Raw genomic sequence first — 18,730 nt, forward strand, 5'->3', positions numbered from 1 at the left:
ATATAAGTGAAATAGCATTTTCGTAAATATAGATGAGTGTTGGAAGTGATTCTGTTAAAGTGTCTGCCAAACGCCATTTTGTTTTGTTTTCTTGTTTTTCCCCTATTTCGGAAGAATTTTTTCACCAGGTTAGCGAACGCCAATCTACTCCCCGTAATTACTCTCTGTGAGCAGAATCAAGAAAAGTACTTTCTAAGAGCAGAATTTTTACCAAACGCAGCCTTAATGGAATGAAGTAAGTCACACATGTTTCTACATTTTACTTTTTATTGTTATAGTTACTGTCCTTGTGGTGGCTAACAAGTAACAAAAGAAGCTACGGAGTCTGCCTTAATTTACTCACCACTTCTTATATCCAAATTTATAGTCTAATGCATGAAAGTGGAGCCTCTATCATCTAGTAATAATCGCTGAAACAGCTCCAATGGACTCGACAGATTTATTATTCCGATAGCAGAAATCCTTTTCCTAATGAAGAAGGCTTTTGAAATGCTTCTAAGTGAAGTTGCCGGTGTACGATCATCCATTTCACAGAAGCCACTCTTCTACCTCTCAGGTATCAGCTGTTTGGATTACTATGTATTTGGTCATGTTTGTTTCATGTAGATATTTGATACAGTATATTCGTTGATAGTCAAAGTTGCTGATTTTTCTGCGTTTGTGATATGGCTAGCCGCCCTGCAAATTGTATGTTGTTGTTTTGATCGATTCTTGTAACATTCACCTGGTTTTGATGGAGCTTGACGAGTGATTATTCAAATGGATACCCTTCCCCCTACTGCCCTCTTCACTTGTTTTAGTGTGGAGTAGGTGGGTGAATAATGCTAATGAGGGGACATGAGACCAAGACCATTAAAATCTTTTCTGGAATTTCCTGTATTTTCTCTTTTGGTGGTGAAATGGGCTATCTGATGCGATAAAGATTACCAGGGTTGTAGTTTGATTTATTTTCTTCATGGGGGGTTAGATAGAAAGAGTGTTATTTTATTGCTTTACTACTTGTGTTTTCCGCCATATACCCTTGCAGCTGGACTAATGTAGTTTTTTGAATGTTCTGTTTACTCCTTCCGTTCCTCATTCTTTGTCTTTCCTCTCCTGCCCCACCACATATTTAGATGTATTAATGGTGGTCTTGGGGTTGGATTTTTGTTTATTAAATGAAAGTGAAGGTGTTTTGGTTCAAATTACTCAATTCGTCCTTTGTAAATTACAGTAGTGAAAATGGTGGGGAAATCCAACAAAGCAAGAAACCAGAAAAGCTCCCAGAACTCTTTGAATCGCTCAGAAGCAGTGGTTCCAACTGATGCTCCATTGAAAGAGAGCACTTTAGACTCCTCCAAGACTGACGCTAATGGAATTCCTTCCAAAGAAAAGTCAATGGATACCAAGTTAGAAGCAACAGATGCCACATTAGCGACTTCAACTAACAATTCAAAACAGGGAGAAGGTAAACCACTCAGTTATTCTATTAGATCATGTATTTTGCTTTCCACTAAACAAATATGCTCTCAAAAATACAACAAAGCACATGTATAGCCCATTAGCCTGTACCATATGCTCCCTCCCCCCCCCCCCCTCTTTTCTGATAGTGACACTACCATACTTGATAGTAAAAAATCTATTGGAGTTAAAACTTAAAACTAGGAAAGAAATACAGAAAGGGAGATCTTAAATATTCTACAAAGGAAAGTTTGAAATGTTAAGCATTCCTGGAATTCTTGTACAGAAGCTGCAATGCACTTTGTTTCATTGTTTGATTTATTTAGTTTGCGAAGTTCTTTAACAAGCTTTGTATTTGTTTGATTTTGTTTGTTTCCTTTCCTCGTGTATGAGTTTTTTTATGTAACAGATTCTGCTCAAATGAGAGGGTTCAGCTGTCGTATGGATTGGTCGCCCCACACTTCCACTTAGTCATTAATCAATGTTTTATTGACACGTGGTGACTTTTGATTGATAGCTAAAATCGTTGGTAGGTTGCTGATCACCTATAAATCTGACCTGTGACCTTATTTTTAAACAGAATCACGAAGTAGGAGTGCGATAAAGTGTGAAGAGATGATTTTTGATGATCCAGCAAAAAAAGAAATCCACACAACTATATTCTCAAAGGATGGCAAACTCACACTCCTTTATTCAAGCACTTCTTTGGAAGCAGCATTAACCTTTGTTTGTTCTTGATTTGTTATTATTGGACACTTGACTTGCTGGTTCCATGGGAGCATTCTTGTTTTCAATGGGTTTTAGAAGACCACCTGTTGTGTTCACTTGTGAATATAGGGATTACCTCATGGATGTATAAATTTTTATTCTTACCAATAAAACAACTCTGAATTCTATAATGCATTCCATTATCCTTTATTGCACTTCCTGTTCTTTAGCACCAAAATGATTTCAGCTGTGGTCACCTTTATGTGTGTTTCTACATAAATATTTATTTTGTTTATTTTTTGAAGAGGATAATGTTTTTGAAAAAAAAAATGGTGGGGAAGCTTTAAATTGTAGTTTTAATGTAAAAGAAATAAAATTTGGGGCTTGAGCAAACCCTCAAGTGTAAAGCCTACAAGCAGATGGCAATGGCATACATTGCCTTAAAGCGCTTTAAGATGCCTCCATTGGAAAATACAAAAAGATATTGGAAAACCATGCACTTCATCATATCTTCAAAGTTTTACATGTTGCAGCCAGCTAGTTATATCTTCAGTCCTCAAGCCCAATGGCTCTGCAAGTCACTTTGAAAATGACCAAAAAAAATGTCAATCAAATTCAACCTTAGCATTACACGATACACAATTGGAATCAACATGCAAAGAAGAGACTATTTTTTTTCTGTCAAAATACCCCTACTAAATATTTTCATTAAAATAATAAATTTAAGGTGAAGGTCCCCTACTTGTTTAGCTTCAGCCTATACAAAGGTGACCTCATGGCAAAACAAAATTATTGAAGGTTCTAGGACTACCAAGAGGGTGCATAGAATACGAAGGAATGTGAGCACGTACATGGAAGGGTATACTACTACATTAAAGGATATATGGTTAAATTTGAGTTTAAAATTTGATATGCGACTTATTAAGACAAAATATCCAACATCTGGGTTTTTCTCATCTTTGCCACCTGGCAAAATTAATGGTGTCTATTAAGGAGATTTCATTCTAAAAAATTATATTGGAATATTTTTTTGCCAAAAATAAAATATCCGTAAGTTAATTCAAATATTTAATTGTTTGGGTAAGAATTTAATTCAAATATTTCACCCAAAAGATTGATCATCTCTATATTTATATAGGGAGAATGTTCTCTGTGCCGCAACGCAGGCTATGCCCAGGCACATGGGCCAGCCACTCAGGGGGCAGGGTGGTCATTGCACCCACCCCCATGTGTCTGGGCGCAACTTGCACTACAACACAGAGAACAACGCCCCATTTATATAATAATGATTAGAAGTATATTATAAGTATATTTTTCTCAAAATATATGCATTTATATTATAAGTTTATTAGTAATCAACGTTTTTTTCTCCTTAAATGTAAATACAATTATAATAAATTAATATTTTTTTTAAGAAAAAAAAACTTTGTCCGGGATTGTAGCGCCTGCACTCTCATGTATCTATCTCTCTCCTCATCAAAATAAGAGGATAGAAGTGTCTTTTCATATGGGGAGGAGGGAGATAGACTACGCTACACTCCCACATAGAAAATACTTCCCTTTTTGTATTTTTGCCAAAAAAATAAGGGGAAGGGACTCATGTACGATAGATTCCGTGCATCAATCCATTTAATAGGGGTGGGGGGTTTATGGTAATTTTGATTGGGCATTTTGCCCATTTGATGATACTTCATATCGACGGTGACCAGCATGATTCCTACACCTAGACATAATACTGCCCTGCTCCTATGGAAAGGAGAAAATTTCACCAATCGATGTGCACGTACAGGCTCTAGAGGCCCAGGCAGCGTTCGCTTACCCTTATTACTATTTTCCATGGTGTAATGGTATCTAGCTTAAGCTTAGGATTGATTTTCGCGTTTGATCAGAATGGTTCGACTCATTTAAAAATTACATTACATTCTGACGCTTCTCTGATGCTCCGAAGGATTAAACATGGAGCTTACTTCCTCTCTGCAAATCTCCTTGGACATTCCTTCTTTCTCTTCGGTCCATTTTCTTCAAACTCTAAATCTGCTATCAGAAAACCAAATGCTCTCTACAGAAACCCTAAAATCAGGGAGAGAAAATGTATTGAATCTCGTGTTCATCGTCAGTCTCCTCTGGCTACTCGTGAATTCAGGTATGAATCAGATGATCCATCACGGGAAACCTCACTGGTTTCAGATAATTCATGTCCCGATGTCGTATCAATCTGTTCTTTACTCTCCCAGTCTAGTGGGCCAACTAGAAATCTCGATAACTTGCTGAAAGAGTTCAAGTCAAAGCTGAAATCTGACATAGTTTTGGGAATTTTGATGAATTATAGACAGTTAGGGAGAACTAATACTTTGGGGTTCTTCTCTTGGGCTGGATTTCAAATGGGTTTTAGTTTTGACGATTCCGTGATTGAATACATGGCTGATTTTCTAGGCCGGAGGAAGCTTTTTGATGATTTGAAGTGTTTGTTAATGACAGTGTCGGCTACAAAGGGTAGGGTTTCTTCTCGGGCTGTTTCTATTTGTATTAGGTTTTTGGGTAGGCAAGGGAGGGTCAAGGAAGCTCTTTCCTTGTTTGAAGAGATGGAATCAGAGTTCAAGTGTAAGCCTGATAATCTTGTGTTTAATAACATCCTCTATGTGCTTTGTAAGTTGGAAAATTCAGAGGAGCTGATTGATAATGCACTTACCATCTTTCGCCAGATTGAGTCCCCTGATACATACTCCTACAGTAACATTCTTGTTGGTCTTTGTAAATTTGGTAGATTGGAGAGTGCTCTGGAAGTGTTCTATGAAATGGTCAGAGTTAATTTGGTCCCTACAAGAACTGCCGCGAACGTTCTTATTGGGGAATTGTGTAAATCAAGCACAAATGAAGATTGTATCAAGAAGGTTAAAGTTACTAACTGTGGTAGACCCTTCACCATTCTTGTTCCAAATGTGGGCTCAAATAGTGGTAGCATACTCTTTGCAACCCAAGTTTTCTGGGCTATTCATGATTTAGGCTTGCTACCTAGTGCATTCATTATCAATCAGCTTATTTCAGTACTATGTCAATTTAAGAGAATTGAAGAAGCTGTTGAAATTTTGAAGGTTGTTGAGGAGCGGAAATTGAGTTGTGTGGATGAGAGCTACACAATTCTAATTCGTGGTTTGTGTGATGCTCGTAGGGTGAATGAAGCTTGCCAGTTGTTTGGGAGGATGGTTTCTCAGGGTTTGAAGCCAAAGCTTGTAATTTACAATTCACTTATTTGTTTGTTATGTAAACTGGGGACTGTGGAAGAAGCAGAGCGGTTGTTTGAGATTATGAACAAGAAGAGATGTGTCCCAGATAATGTAACTTATACAGCATTAATCCATGCTCATGCTGTAGCACGTAACTGGGAGGCAGCCTATGGATTGTTGATAGAGATGTTGGGGCTGGGCTGGTGTCCCCACTTCCACACATATAATTATGTTGATAGCCTTTTGAAGGAGCATGGACGAGTTGATTTATGTTTGAAGTTGGAAGGAAAACTCGAAACACAGGTCTTGTACAAGCATTGCAAAGCTGGTTCTCTGGAGGTAGCATATGAGAAGCTAAGCTCGATGCTTGAGAAGGGCTTCTACCCACCTATCTATGTGAGGGATGCTTTTATACATGCATTTCAGAAGTCTGGAAAAGGGAAGATAGGTCATGAGTTGCTAGAAAGGATGGACAGGATATCTTAGGAGTGATCCCCAACCTTCAGGAGGTAAGATAGAGAAGAGTTCTTATGAAAGGAGGGAGAGGGAAGTCTCTGGATTTCGAAGGAAGGGGGAAGATTGTTCTTTTATTGCTTTACTTCATGTGTTTTTCTGCCGTACACCCTTGCAACTGGACTAATATAGTTCTTTAAATGTTCAGCATTTCCTTGACATGTTTACTCACCTTGCGTTCTTCATTTTTTGTCATCCCTCTCCACCCTGTCATTTGATGTTCCTTCCCCCCCATCACATATTTAGATGAATTAATGGTGGTGTTGGGGTTGGATTTTTGTTTCTTATATGAAACTGAAGGTGTTTTGGGTTCAACTTACTCAAATTATCCTTTGTAAATAAGAGTGGTGAAATTGGCGGGGAAATCCAACAAAGCAAGAAACCAGAAAGGTTCGCAAAACTGTACGTGTTATTCAGAAGCAGTGGTTCCAACTGATGCTCCATTAAAAGAGAGCACAATGGATACCAAGTTGGAGGCAACAGATGCCACATTAGCGACTTCAGCTAACCGTTCAAAACAGGGAGAAGGTAACCACTCAGTTATCCCATTAGATCATGTATTTGGCTTCCATCTTTACATGTGGCTTCAATTCATATCCTTACATTTATGATTTATCTCCCTTTAGAGAGAAAAACTAGTCCCACCAAACAAATATGCTCTGAAATCCAACAAAGAACATGTACAGCCTTTACAATATGCTACCCCCTTTTTTTTCTGATAGTGACATTACCATATACTTGATTGTAAAAAATCTATTGGAGTTAAAACTAGAAAAAAAATAAAGAAAGAAAGAAAGGGAGATCTTAAGTGTTCTACAAAGGGAAGCTTGAAATGTTAAGCAGTTTCCTGAAGTTCTTTAACACAAGCTACGATAACCATCCTTTTTGCATGCACTGTGTTTCCGTTGTTTGATTTATTTAGTTTGCGATGCTTTGTTGTTTGCCCATCATAAATTATGTTTCATCTTTGACAGTCATTGAGGTTGATGGTTGTGGGTTTGTATTTGTCTGATTTTGTTTGATTCCTTTCCACATATCTGAGTTTTTTAAATCTGCTCAAATGAGAGAGAGAGAGAGAGAGAGAGAGAGAGGGGGGGGGGAGGCAGCTGTCATATGGATTGATCGCCCTGCATTTCCACTTGGTCATTAACTAGTGTTCTATTGACACTTGGTGACATGTGATTGATTGCTTAAGTTGTTGGTAGGTCACCGATCGCCTATTAATAGGACCTGTGAGTCTGTGATCTCATTTTCAGACAGAATCACGAAGTAGGAGTGCGATAAAGTGTGAAAGAGAGATGATTTTGATGTTCCAGCAATAAAAGAAATCCAGCAACTATATTCTCGAAGGATGGCAACCTCATACTCCTTTGTTCAAGCGTTCCTTTGGAAGCAGTGTTAAGCTTTATTTGTTGGCTTGATTTATTATTATTTGAATCACCTCTATTGGACACTTAACTTGTTGGATCCATGAGCATTCTTGTTTTCAATGGGTTTTACAAGACCAGCTGTTTTTTCGATTCGTGACTACAGGGATTACCTCATGGATGTATAAATTTGTATTCTTACAAATAAAACAACTCTGAATTCTGTAATGCATTCCACAATCCTTTATTGCACTTCCTATTCCTTAGCACAAAAATGATTTCAGTTGTGGTCACATTCATGTGTGTTTCTATATTCATTTATTTTGTTTATTTTTTGAAGAGGATAATGGTTTTGAAATGTTATGGTGGGAAATGGATGCATGGAAGCTTTGAATTTTAGTTTTTATGTAAATTTAATAATTTGGGGCTTGAGGGAACCCTCAAGTGTAAAGCCTACAAACAGATGGCTATGGCATACATTGCCTTAAGAGCTTTAAGATGGCTCCATCAGAAACTTCAAAATGATATGGCAAAACTATGCACTTCATCATTGTCCCATTCTTTTTCAGCAAACCAGCAGTCTATGTTCTTCATTTGGCTGGAATGTGTGTAACCTTGACCGTTATATCTTCAAAGTTTTACATGCTGCAACCAATACTCCTATTTTTGTTATGACATCTTTGTAGTCTTTACAGCAAGTGATGTGTCAAATATTGGGTATCCCATGTCTGTGTTGGACTGTTACATCTATCAGTGTCCAAGTTTAAAAGAATAAAAAGAGGGAAAGAAAACTTTGGTTGTATGGGCTGCTTATTTCTCCTTTTCCCATTTGTTACTTTTGGTCATGGAGGATGCTAATCTGTACTTAATGTTCACCATGTATTGTCGATAAACTTTTGCCCTAATTGATGACCATGTATCAGTTCTTTTAATGAGTAATTGGATATAGAGTACAATGTATTGACTACCCTTTTTTGTCTTAAAGATAGAATTTTGGCAAAGAAAACATCTAGCAGTAGTCCTTGTCCTTCAGAACTAGTTAAGCTCTCAAAACCAACGTTGAAGCTTATTATTATTGATGTTGTCTTACAGGGGCATTACTGTATTGAATTTGTTTTTGGTCATGAATCTTTTGGTAGGTAGAAGCTCTTTTGTTCTTTCACAATAGATGATTTGACTCTCTTTTTCCCCCCCCTTGTACTCTTTGTTGTGCTGGTTTGTTTATGGTGGGCTTCATCTCTATCCTGTTTCAGTCAAAACACAATCTAGTTAAAAGTTTCAGCTGCAGGTGAGTTTGTATGATTTAAGACACAATCATTATAAAATGGTCTTCAACTCTGCTTAGTTGGTTGTAGCAAAACCTGGAAGTCCACAAATCCAGGATTTTGATCTTTCTTTGATAATCGAGATTTCCGGGTTACTTAGGTTGGTTATTTACTTGAAGTGATTATGGCTAAGAGTGCGAATTGATGTGTATTGGTAGGGGTTGACCACAAACCTATATTACATTGATCACATTATCATAGTTGGTTACATTATTGATAGGAATAAAGAATTTGAATTATGAACAGCAAGGGAAAATTCAATAATACTTGAAATTAGTTCCCTCGGAGCCTCGGTCCCCCTTTAATGGGTCCTAATGTTTCCGTGTCATGAACTATATTGCTCTGTCTGTCCTGTTCCTATTAATTGATCATTATCTTGTATTGAATATATCATAATTTAGAATCATTGCTTATGTTTTGTGTTCCTCTCTCTTGGGGAAAAAGGCCGCTCTTTATGATGTTGTTGATATCGGTTCTGTATGTGCAGTTAAATCCAAGTGATTCTGTAATGCATTTGAGGCAATTCCTTCTTGATGCACCAGAGACCTGTTTCTTTACATGCTATGTTTTGATATTGCACACAAAGGATGGTTCAGTTCATCATCTAGAAGATAACAACGAACTTTCTGAAGTTGCTGAAAAATTACCACTGTAGGACTCAAATCGAATTGTATCCTGGTGCTATGTCGATCCCTTTTGGAAGCTGAGGAGGATTCTTAGTTTGGGGTCTGAAGGTACTCTTAAGAACATAAAGTTCATTGTGTTTGGAGTAATCGGCAACAAGAGGAAACATATCAATAACTGCTAATTTTGATTCTTTTTCTTCTTTTTGTTCCTCACTGGGAATAGGGAATAGGGAATAGGCAGGTTTTAACTTTCAATCTTATGTTGAATATTTGAATGTTGTTTATTGAATCCAAGAACGACAAGGAGGACATACTTTAAGGTTTCTGGTGGAGAGCAAGAAAGATCCACAGAGGATGACCGATCAGTATCTCAAGGACATAATTATGAATTTCATGATCGCCTACAAAGATACTAGTGCAAGCACACTCTCCTGTTTCTACCTGCTCTGCAAACACCCGCTGATACAAGAGAAGTTGCAGAAGAAAGAGAAGCCATCAATTGTAAAGGGAATGAAACTAAAATCGGCGCTTTCATGGAGTGTTTTAACTGATGCAGCATTAGAGAAAATGCATTATCTCCACGCAGCCCTAACAGAGATTTTGAGGCTATACACTGCCGTCCCACGGTACTTGCTAACCTCTTGAGAGTTCTTCATAGGCAAACCTTTTTTCCGTTCTAAATTCATACTGTTAATGAATTGAAATTGATTATGTAGTGTACTAATTGAGAAAAATGATAGGATGGGAGGTGTGCAGAAACAGATGTTCTCCCAGATGGTATTGAATTCAATCATACTGTGACAAGTATCCATTAGTCCTCTCCAATTTCTTGATTGTCAAGTGCGCTGCAGTTTGAGGTTGAGAGGTTGACACCTGGGAAACGTGACATCCAATTGTCCGAGGTCGATTGAGTCAATTTTTTTTTTCTTTCTTCTTGAGCATGGCACTGTTGGATGTCGCGCTTGCCACATGTCAAGCTCTCAGCCTGAACTGCACTGCATTGTACTTTTAGGGAACTGAAGAGAATTTTTTCCCACTTCTTATAGTAAAACTTTTTGATATTAAACAACCATTCAACAACGCATCTGGTTTTGCAATGGCATGGAGCACTATGGAAATCACCATTCATATGGAATCTCATCTTTTTTGGTAGAAGAATTTCAATCACATTTCTAAGAATGCATTGTATTATTTGGTAATATCCAATACTAACATTGTATGGTTTGTTTGGTTTTCAAATCCTTTATTGTATCCTTATTAAGTACATCAATCATTTTTTGATGATGTTTAATTTAAGTCAACCCGGCACATGTTGTTAGAGAAGATTTTTCCTTAAGACTTTTTATTTGGATTCTATTTGGTTCAATGTGAAATTAAGAAAAATAAAAATAAAACTGAAAGTCTGAAACTTTGTATTGAATGAAGAAAATATAAATCAGTAATATCATAAAATGAACTTTACTTCTTTTTCGTGCACAAACTCTACAACATACATAAGAATGATACAGGAAAAACTAAATAAAAGATCATGGATTAGGTTTGGTATTGCATGAAATGAAGGCCTTTCATCCTAATATTTAACTTGGCATACAAAAAATTGGTTTTTGGTTGTGTCTACCCTTGGATGACTTAACTTTTAATTTACATTTTCAATAGTTACATGCTTTAATATTGGTGACTAAATGAACTTTATGTTCACAATTCGTTAATGGTTATATGGTGTTGAAAATTTGACCTTAATTTGTAGGTTTGGTAGTTATGCTTATCTTATAATCATGTTAGAGTCTTGAATGGAAAGGGAATGGAGTGATGGATAAACTCCAACATTTGTCCATTAATGCGGTCTTTATTCACTGTTCTACCTTTTATTCTAGAATGCATCCTGCTGTCAATAAAATGGTGAAGTGAGAAATTTTAACTTTCTTTTGATTGACCATCGTCTTATCCCTAGAAGTTATTTAATGAAATGGTTAAAAAGGGATTTGTAATTAATTGAAAGGTGACTTGTCATTTTTTGTTATTAAAAGCTACACATTTTTATGTAGGCATGTGAAATGATTGGAATTATCTTCATTGGAAAAAAAAATGTGTTATATTAAAAAGCCAAAAAGGAAGTTTATAATTTTTTTTCACCAACTTTGATTACAACAAAATTTTCACTTTAATCTATTTGGTGGACCATCAAGGAGAATCCTTGATAACTCTCCATATAATTTGTATATTTTTACAAACAAGTAAGTAATAAAAGTATCATAATAAAAAAATGGCTCATGTTCTCTGTGCCGCAGCCCAGGTTGTGCCAGACACATGGGTCTGCCACTCAGGAGGGCAGGGTGGTCATTGCGCCCACCCCCATGTGTCTAGGCGTAGCCTGCGCCCCTGGCACAAAGAACATTCTCCCATAAAAAAGACAGGTACTACTAATAAGTGTCTCAATAAGATTTATTTATAATTTAAAATTTAAAATACAAAACGAACACTTCATTGCCTTGATAAGATGCATGTCACATATTGTTGAAAAATCATTAAAAAGCATGCATTCATCATAGATCATAACTAATGAATACACAATAACACCATATGTTGGTGGTGTGATATCTATTTATAACAACTTATTGCCCCCAAAGTATAAATCATACACTATATGACATGCACATATACTATATCTTTGCTTTCATCTCTCAACCCATATGCATGTTAGAATATAAGAAAGAGTTATAATAATGAAAACTCGAATAGCAAGAGTAAGGTATTGGAGAAAATCAATAGATTATCATATGGTATGTGAACTTCTATCATAGACTTTTAAGATTATTGTTTTATAAATCATCAAGATGGTATTTTTCTTTAATCCTATTAAACTTGGTACATACAATGCATATAGCAAATTATATTTTAAGTGTTAGAAATATAAATTATTTAACTGATAATAGATCATTTATTTTTCAATAAATTTTCAGACCTGAGGTTGCATGATATTCTAACAATTATAAATAGGCAATACAAACATGCATACAAAGCCAAGTTTTGACTATGGTTAATCGACATCAAATAGATATGTGATTAAGTGCATGTTTGGAGGAGTTTATCAAGCTTCAAACATAGAAGTTGGGTTTATGAGGAGTGAAAACACATCCAATCGAATTACTGGATATAACCTAAGTAATGTAGCATACATAAGCCACCCTGAAGGGAAGAGATACACTTGAATATAAAAATAAAAAATGAAAAGGAAAAAGATTTTATAAGTTATATTTTTAGAGATTAAAAATAATTCATGTAAATAAGATCACTGACCACACACCTAGTTCTGCCATGTGTAAGGTCATGTGGATTGAAATGTCGTGGGCAATTAGACCCGAAGGTCTCCTACTCACTTTTTAAGCTTTAATGCATATAAATGTGAACAAGTGGTAATATAAAACTATTGAAAATTTTAGGACTACTAAGAGAGTGCATAGGATATGAAGGAATGCATGGATAAACATGGAAGGATATACTTACCTTTCAGGGTATATGGTTGAATTTGAATTTGAATTTGAATTTGAAATTTGACATGCGACTTATTTGGACAATTTGATAGATGTCGAATGGATGGATTTGCCACATCTATTTGACATGATAAAATCAGGTGTGTCCAGTTGTATTGATCTTTTTTTGCCAAAATTAGAAAGTCTCAAAAATTAATTCAAATAGTTTGTATTAAAAATCGATCATATTTAACTATATTTATATAATAGATCAATGAAGAGAATTACACTATATATAATGGGAGTACCTGAATGACACTTTTATAGGTGTATTTAGAACTTGGCACATTCTTTTAATTTTCCCTTGTCTTATTCCCAAAGTTCTTTAAGATAGGGGTACAAAAGGGTTTTCAAAAATATTGTGAAAGTGATATATCATTATGTCATTATGTCATATAATTATGTGATGCATATTTTTACGAGTACACATGTGAAATGATATTATCACCCCTCGTTGAAAAAATTATATGCCATACCAAAAGGAAAAACAATAAAAAATGTGTTATTATGCACACACCCACACACACACACACAACAAACTCACACATGTGGACATTTGTCGAGAGAGAGATAGAGAGAAGCACATAAAAAATTAAAGAAGAATTTTTATGTATGAATTTTATTATGATTTTCATCTCAAAATTAAAGAAGGATTTGTATTGTATATGACTCTCTGACTCTGACTCATTTGTTTTAGAATTGAAAATGCAGCTGAAAAACCAATGAACATTGCTGTGAAGATCGTAAAAAGAACTAAAAACCAAAATCTAATAACCATGTTCATTGTAACACTTTCTTAAAATTCTTTGTGTCTGTTAGAATATCAAAACTCAAAACAGATACCTCTCTAAGGAGAATGAATAGCTATATAAGGAGGACCATAAGTTAGACTCTCACTGCAATTGGGAATAGTAATCCTAGTTAGTGAATTAAACGAAATATACCTATAGAGTCCTAAATTTACTGAGACTCTTCTGATATAAGTCATACATAAAAATCCTTTTTGTCTCGGTATAGGAGTCTTTTTTCCTTTTACGACTTTATGGAGAAGTATCTGTTAAATCCCTCTTTATTTTGGATCTTGATTGTGTATTATGGTTCATACAATTTAATCTTCAATAACTTGTTGCACTGAATTTATGGTTTCACTCATCTTGATCTTCAATATAAAATTGTCAAATTATTTAATAGTAATAAAATAGATGAAAAAATGGCCACGTCTTCCATTTAAAATTGTTAAATGGCGTTAAAGCATGACCTTTATCGAATCGAATATTATCTGAAATTCGATAAAATAAACAAAGTTGAATTCGAATACAGATTTTGAATATCCAGCGGATAACGAAACAAATTCGAATACAAGTATTGGCAATCGAATTCGAATGCGAATAGCGCCCTATTCACTTTAAATTCGATCTGTTTATATCTCTACTTCTGCACTACTAGCTAACGTCAAATATTTTGCAGTCAAAGTTGTTTATCTGAATTTTATTGGGGTTATGGTGGGGAAGGCTTGTGGTTGTGGGGGATGAGTCCTTCTTGAGAAAGGATGTCCCACCCTCCCCAAATCTTTTTAGACATTTTTTCCATCATTTTTTTGTCACGCCCTGATTTCTGAACCATCGAAATCTGTGATCGGAGCGTACAAATATGTTTTCGCACTATCGCCAGGATCACAGATGCAGTAGTTAAGCTAACTCATCCACATCGCACAAGACATGAATAATCAGGAGAAGATATAATATAATTAAATCAGAGTAACGGAAGCTAAATGATAATATAATAACATAACGGTCAATGTTTATCTCTGTTCAATAATCCACTACAACATACTCGGAACCATGATGACATCCCAGTAGGACTTATATATTACATAGTATATACATAATACATTTTTCATGACAGAATCAAAATAATGAAATAGTTAGTATCCAAAAATAATATCCAAAAGAAGTAAACATCCAAAAATGGGCCAAAGAGTTAAAAGTTAAAAATATAAACATCCAAAAGTAACTTCTAGTCTTATCCCTAGAAGTTATTTAATGTAAAAGTTAAAAAAGAATTTTTAATTAATTGGAAAGTTACTTGTCATTTTTTGTTATGAAAAACTACACATTTTTATGTAGGCATGTGAAATTATTGGAATTATCCTCTTTTAAAAAAAAATTTGTTATATTAAAAGGTCAAAAAGTAAACTTATGACTTTTTTTTCATCAACTTTGGTTACAACAAAATTTTCATTTTAATCTATTAGGTGGACCATCAAGGAGAATCCTTGATAACTTTCCATATAATTTGTAGTTTTTTTAACAAACAAGTAAGAAAAGTATCATAATAAAAAAAACATAGATACTACTAATAAGCATCTTAATAACATTTATTTATAATTTAAAAATCAAAATACAAAACGAACACTTCATTGCCTTGATAAGATGCATGTCACATATTGTTGAAAAATCATTAAAAAGGCATGCATTCATCATAGTTCATAACTAATGACTACACAATAACACCATATGTTGTTGGTGTGATATCTATTTATAACAACTCATTGCCCCCAAAGAATAAACCATACACCATACAATATGCACCATACACTATATCTTTGCTTTCATCTCTCAACCCATATGCATATTAGAATATAAGAAAGAGTTATAATAATGAAAACTCGAATAGCAATAGTAAGGTATTGGAGAAAATCAATAGATTATAGAAATACATGTGGTATGTGAATTTCTATCATAGACCTTTAAGATTGTTGTTTTATAAATCATCAAGATCGTATTTTTGTTTAATCTTATTAAACTTGGTACATACAATGCATATAGCAGATTATATTTTAAGTGTTAGAAATATAAATTAATTGGTTGATAATAGATAATTTATTTTTTCAATAAATCTTCAGACCTGAGGTTGCATGATAATCTAACAATTATAATTAGGCATTACAAACATGCATACAAAGCCAAGTTTTGACTATGGTTAATCGACATCAAATAGATATGTAATTAAATGCATGTTTGGAGGAGCTTATCAAGCTTCAAACATAGAAGTTGGGTTCATGGGGAGTGAAAACACATCCAACCGAATCCCTGGATATAACCTAAGTAATGTAGCATACATAAGCCACCCAGAAGGGAAGAGATACACTTGAATATAAAAAATAAACAGAAAAAAAAATTTATAAGTTATATTTTTAGAGATTGAAAATAATTCATGTAAATAAGATCACTGACCACACACCTAGTTTTGCCATGTGTAAGGTCATATGGATTGAAATGTCGTGGGCAGTTAGACCCGAAGGTCTCCTATTCACTTTTTAAGCTTTAGTGCATACAAATGTGAACAAGTGGTAATATAAAACTATTGAAAATTTTAGGACTAGCAAGAGAGTGCATAGGATATGAAGGAATGCATGGACAAACAAGGAAGGATATACTTACCTTTCAGGGTATATGGTTGAATTTGAATTTGAATTTGAAATTTGACATGTGACTTATTTGGCCAATTCGATAGATGTCGAATGGATGGATTTGCCACATTTATGTGGCATGATAACATCAGGTGTGTCCAGTTGTACTGATTTTTTTTGCCAAAATTAAAAAGTCTCAAAAGTTAATTCAAATAGTTTGTACTAAAGATCGTTCATATTTAACTATATTCATATAATAGATCAAATGAAGAGAATTACATTATATACATATAAGGAGTATGTGAATGACACTTTTATAGGTGTATTTAGAACTTGATACCTTTTAGTTTTCCCTTATCTTATTCCCAAAGTTCTTTAAGATAGGGGTACACAAGGGTTTTCAAAAATATTGTGAAAGTGATATATCATTATGTCATATAATTATGTGATGCATATTTTTACGAGTATACATGTGAAATGATACTATTACCCTCGTTGAAAAAATTGTATGCCATATCAAAAGAAGAAAAAAAAAAATTGTGTCATTATGTCATTGTGTGTATACACACACACACACACACATTAGCAAATTCACACATGTGGACATTTGTCGAGAGAGAGAGAGAGAGAGAGAAGCACATCAAAAATTAAAGAAGGATTTTTATGTATGAATTTTATTATGATTTTCACCTAAAAATTAAAGAAGGATTTGTATTGTATATGATTCTCTGACTCTGACTCATTTGTTTTGTCTCAGGAGGTCTGTGGATATTTTATCCTTATAAGTAGCGGTATACTGACCAACATATCCTTTACACAAGCACATCAATAATGGACCATGTAACACTTGACATGGGTATCTTCTTCATGGTTGCCATTAGTTTGTAGCGAAAACTCAATACATGGACTCCAACAATGATAGTGTTGTGATTTTTGGGCTTGTGGAAGAACTTTTTCCTAAAATGCGTTCTTCTTCTTTCAGTGAGTGCGATATTTCTTCTGTCATGAGTGTTTCTCCTCTTTTTCCCTAGTGAATACCTCAGAGAGTTGTTCTATATTTCAATGTCTGCTATGGTGATTCTATTCGTTAGTCCTTCTGGATCTTGCACTCAGGAGATATAGTGTATGTGGACAATGAACTTTGTCAAAACATAGTATTTGTTATTGAATGATCTAATCTCAATTGAGACTACAACTGATATTTAATTACACACATGTGATAAACCCTAATAGGGTAGAGGTTTACAATGATAGTGTAGGTACAATGTGCGCCTCCTCGGATGACACCTTGCAGATGTCGAGGGAATGCCTCGAGGTTGGTCTCTTTGTGTTGGCGACTCAATGAGAGGGGGATGTGCGAGATTGCACGATTTAAAGAAGAAATAAAAAAGGAAGGAGTTGCCACCTAGGTTGTTATGAACTTGGAATCCTATGATGATAGCCCAAATCACGGTTAAAGGATAGAGAGCTACAATTGATTCCATATGGTTTAGCCAGAATTTGGGTAAAAGGTCAGATTACAGAGGTATGAAGGTTTTATGCATCTCACTCCGACCAGTTCACGCCCAGATGAGCTGGTCTTTCTATTAGATGCTAAGACACAAATAGTCTCTCAAAACAAAATGTCCTATATCAACATGCAAAGCTAACATTTATTCTTGTGATCATGATATAAATCCTACATTCATCATATGCAAATACATTAAATATTTGCACTAAAAATAGGTTACTTTAAAGACCTACATTATGCCAAATTTACAATGAAATGATGGGTAGACATACATGAGTACAACCCTCAACAAAGATCGAAAAGGAAAGATTCTCTTGCTTCTTTGGCGAATTTTTACAAAGAAATTTTGGCAGATCTCTAACTTATTCGAACGAATTTTGTTGGCAAATTTTTTGCAGAACCCCAACTCATGGAAGAGGGATTGACTATTTCTCTCTCTTTTGAAATATTATACCTCCTAAAAAAGGTTGGGCTTAGAAGTGGATTAAACAAGCACTTCTAGGCCAAATCGGAGAGATTCCTTTTCTTGCGGAGTCAGGAAATCGAGGGACTTATTAAGGGACTATCGACAAGAGATAGGGACTTCGGGATGTCAAAACAATACTAAAACTAGGGAAAAACTTCAGAAAAAGGCTTTGGGATCAAAGGAATTCGGATTTGGATTCAATAGGAGGGGTTCTAGGGAACCAAGGAGACATTTTAACTTTGATAGAGCACCATATAGGTTCTACGGATCCATTTTTATGGATCCGCGGATCACTTTATGATCCCGAGGATGCTCTTGCAGCAGTTTTGGGTGTCGATCTGCGTCCAGACATCAGATTTTTTTGTGGAATATACTGTTGGATTCATCTTTCCGAGCACTATCCAATGGTGCAGGTGGTGGTCCATGTTTTGGTCCACAATATTTTAAAATTCAAGATATGTGCTAACACTATTTTGGTGTCGAAGGGAGTTCCGACAGTCTTTTCAAAGCTGCTTCTGCATAAGGATGTCAACAGATAGTCGAAAATCTATATTTGATTAGTGTTCGTATTTGTTTACGAGGATCTGTATTCGAAAATTCACTATCCAA

General features: G+C 35.0%; 1 protein-coding gene across 1 annotated transcript; it reads left to right on the forward strand.

Annotated features, from left to right (window-relative positions):
• The first annotated feature begins 3,992 nt into the window (after positions 1-3,992).
• LOC122642321 (pentatricopeptide repeat-containing protein At3g53700, chloroplastic-like) lies at positions 3,993-5,901 on the forward strand. The gene has a single exon (XM_043835759.1). It carries the CDS (start codon positions 3,993-3,995, stop codon positions 5,856-5,858), a length of 1,866 nt encoding a protein of 621 aa, XP_043691694.1. The 3' UTR covers positions 5,859-5,901.
• The last annotated feature ends 12,829 nt before the right edge of the window (positions 5,902-18,730 follow it).

Source organism: Telopea speciosissima, chromosome 10 (genome assembly GCF_018873765.1).
Source record: "Telopea speciosissima isolate NSW1024214 ecotype Mountain lineage chromosome 10, Tspe_v1, whole genome shotgun sequence".
Classification (NCBI taxonomy): Eukaryota; Viridiplantae; Streptophyta; class Magnoliopsida; order Proteales; family Proteaceae; genus Telopea; species Telopea speciosissima.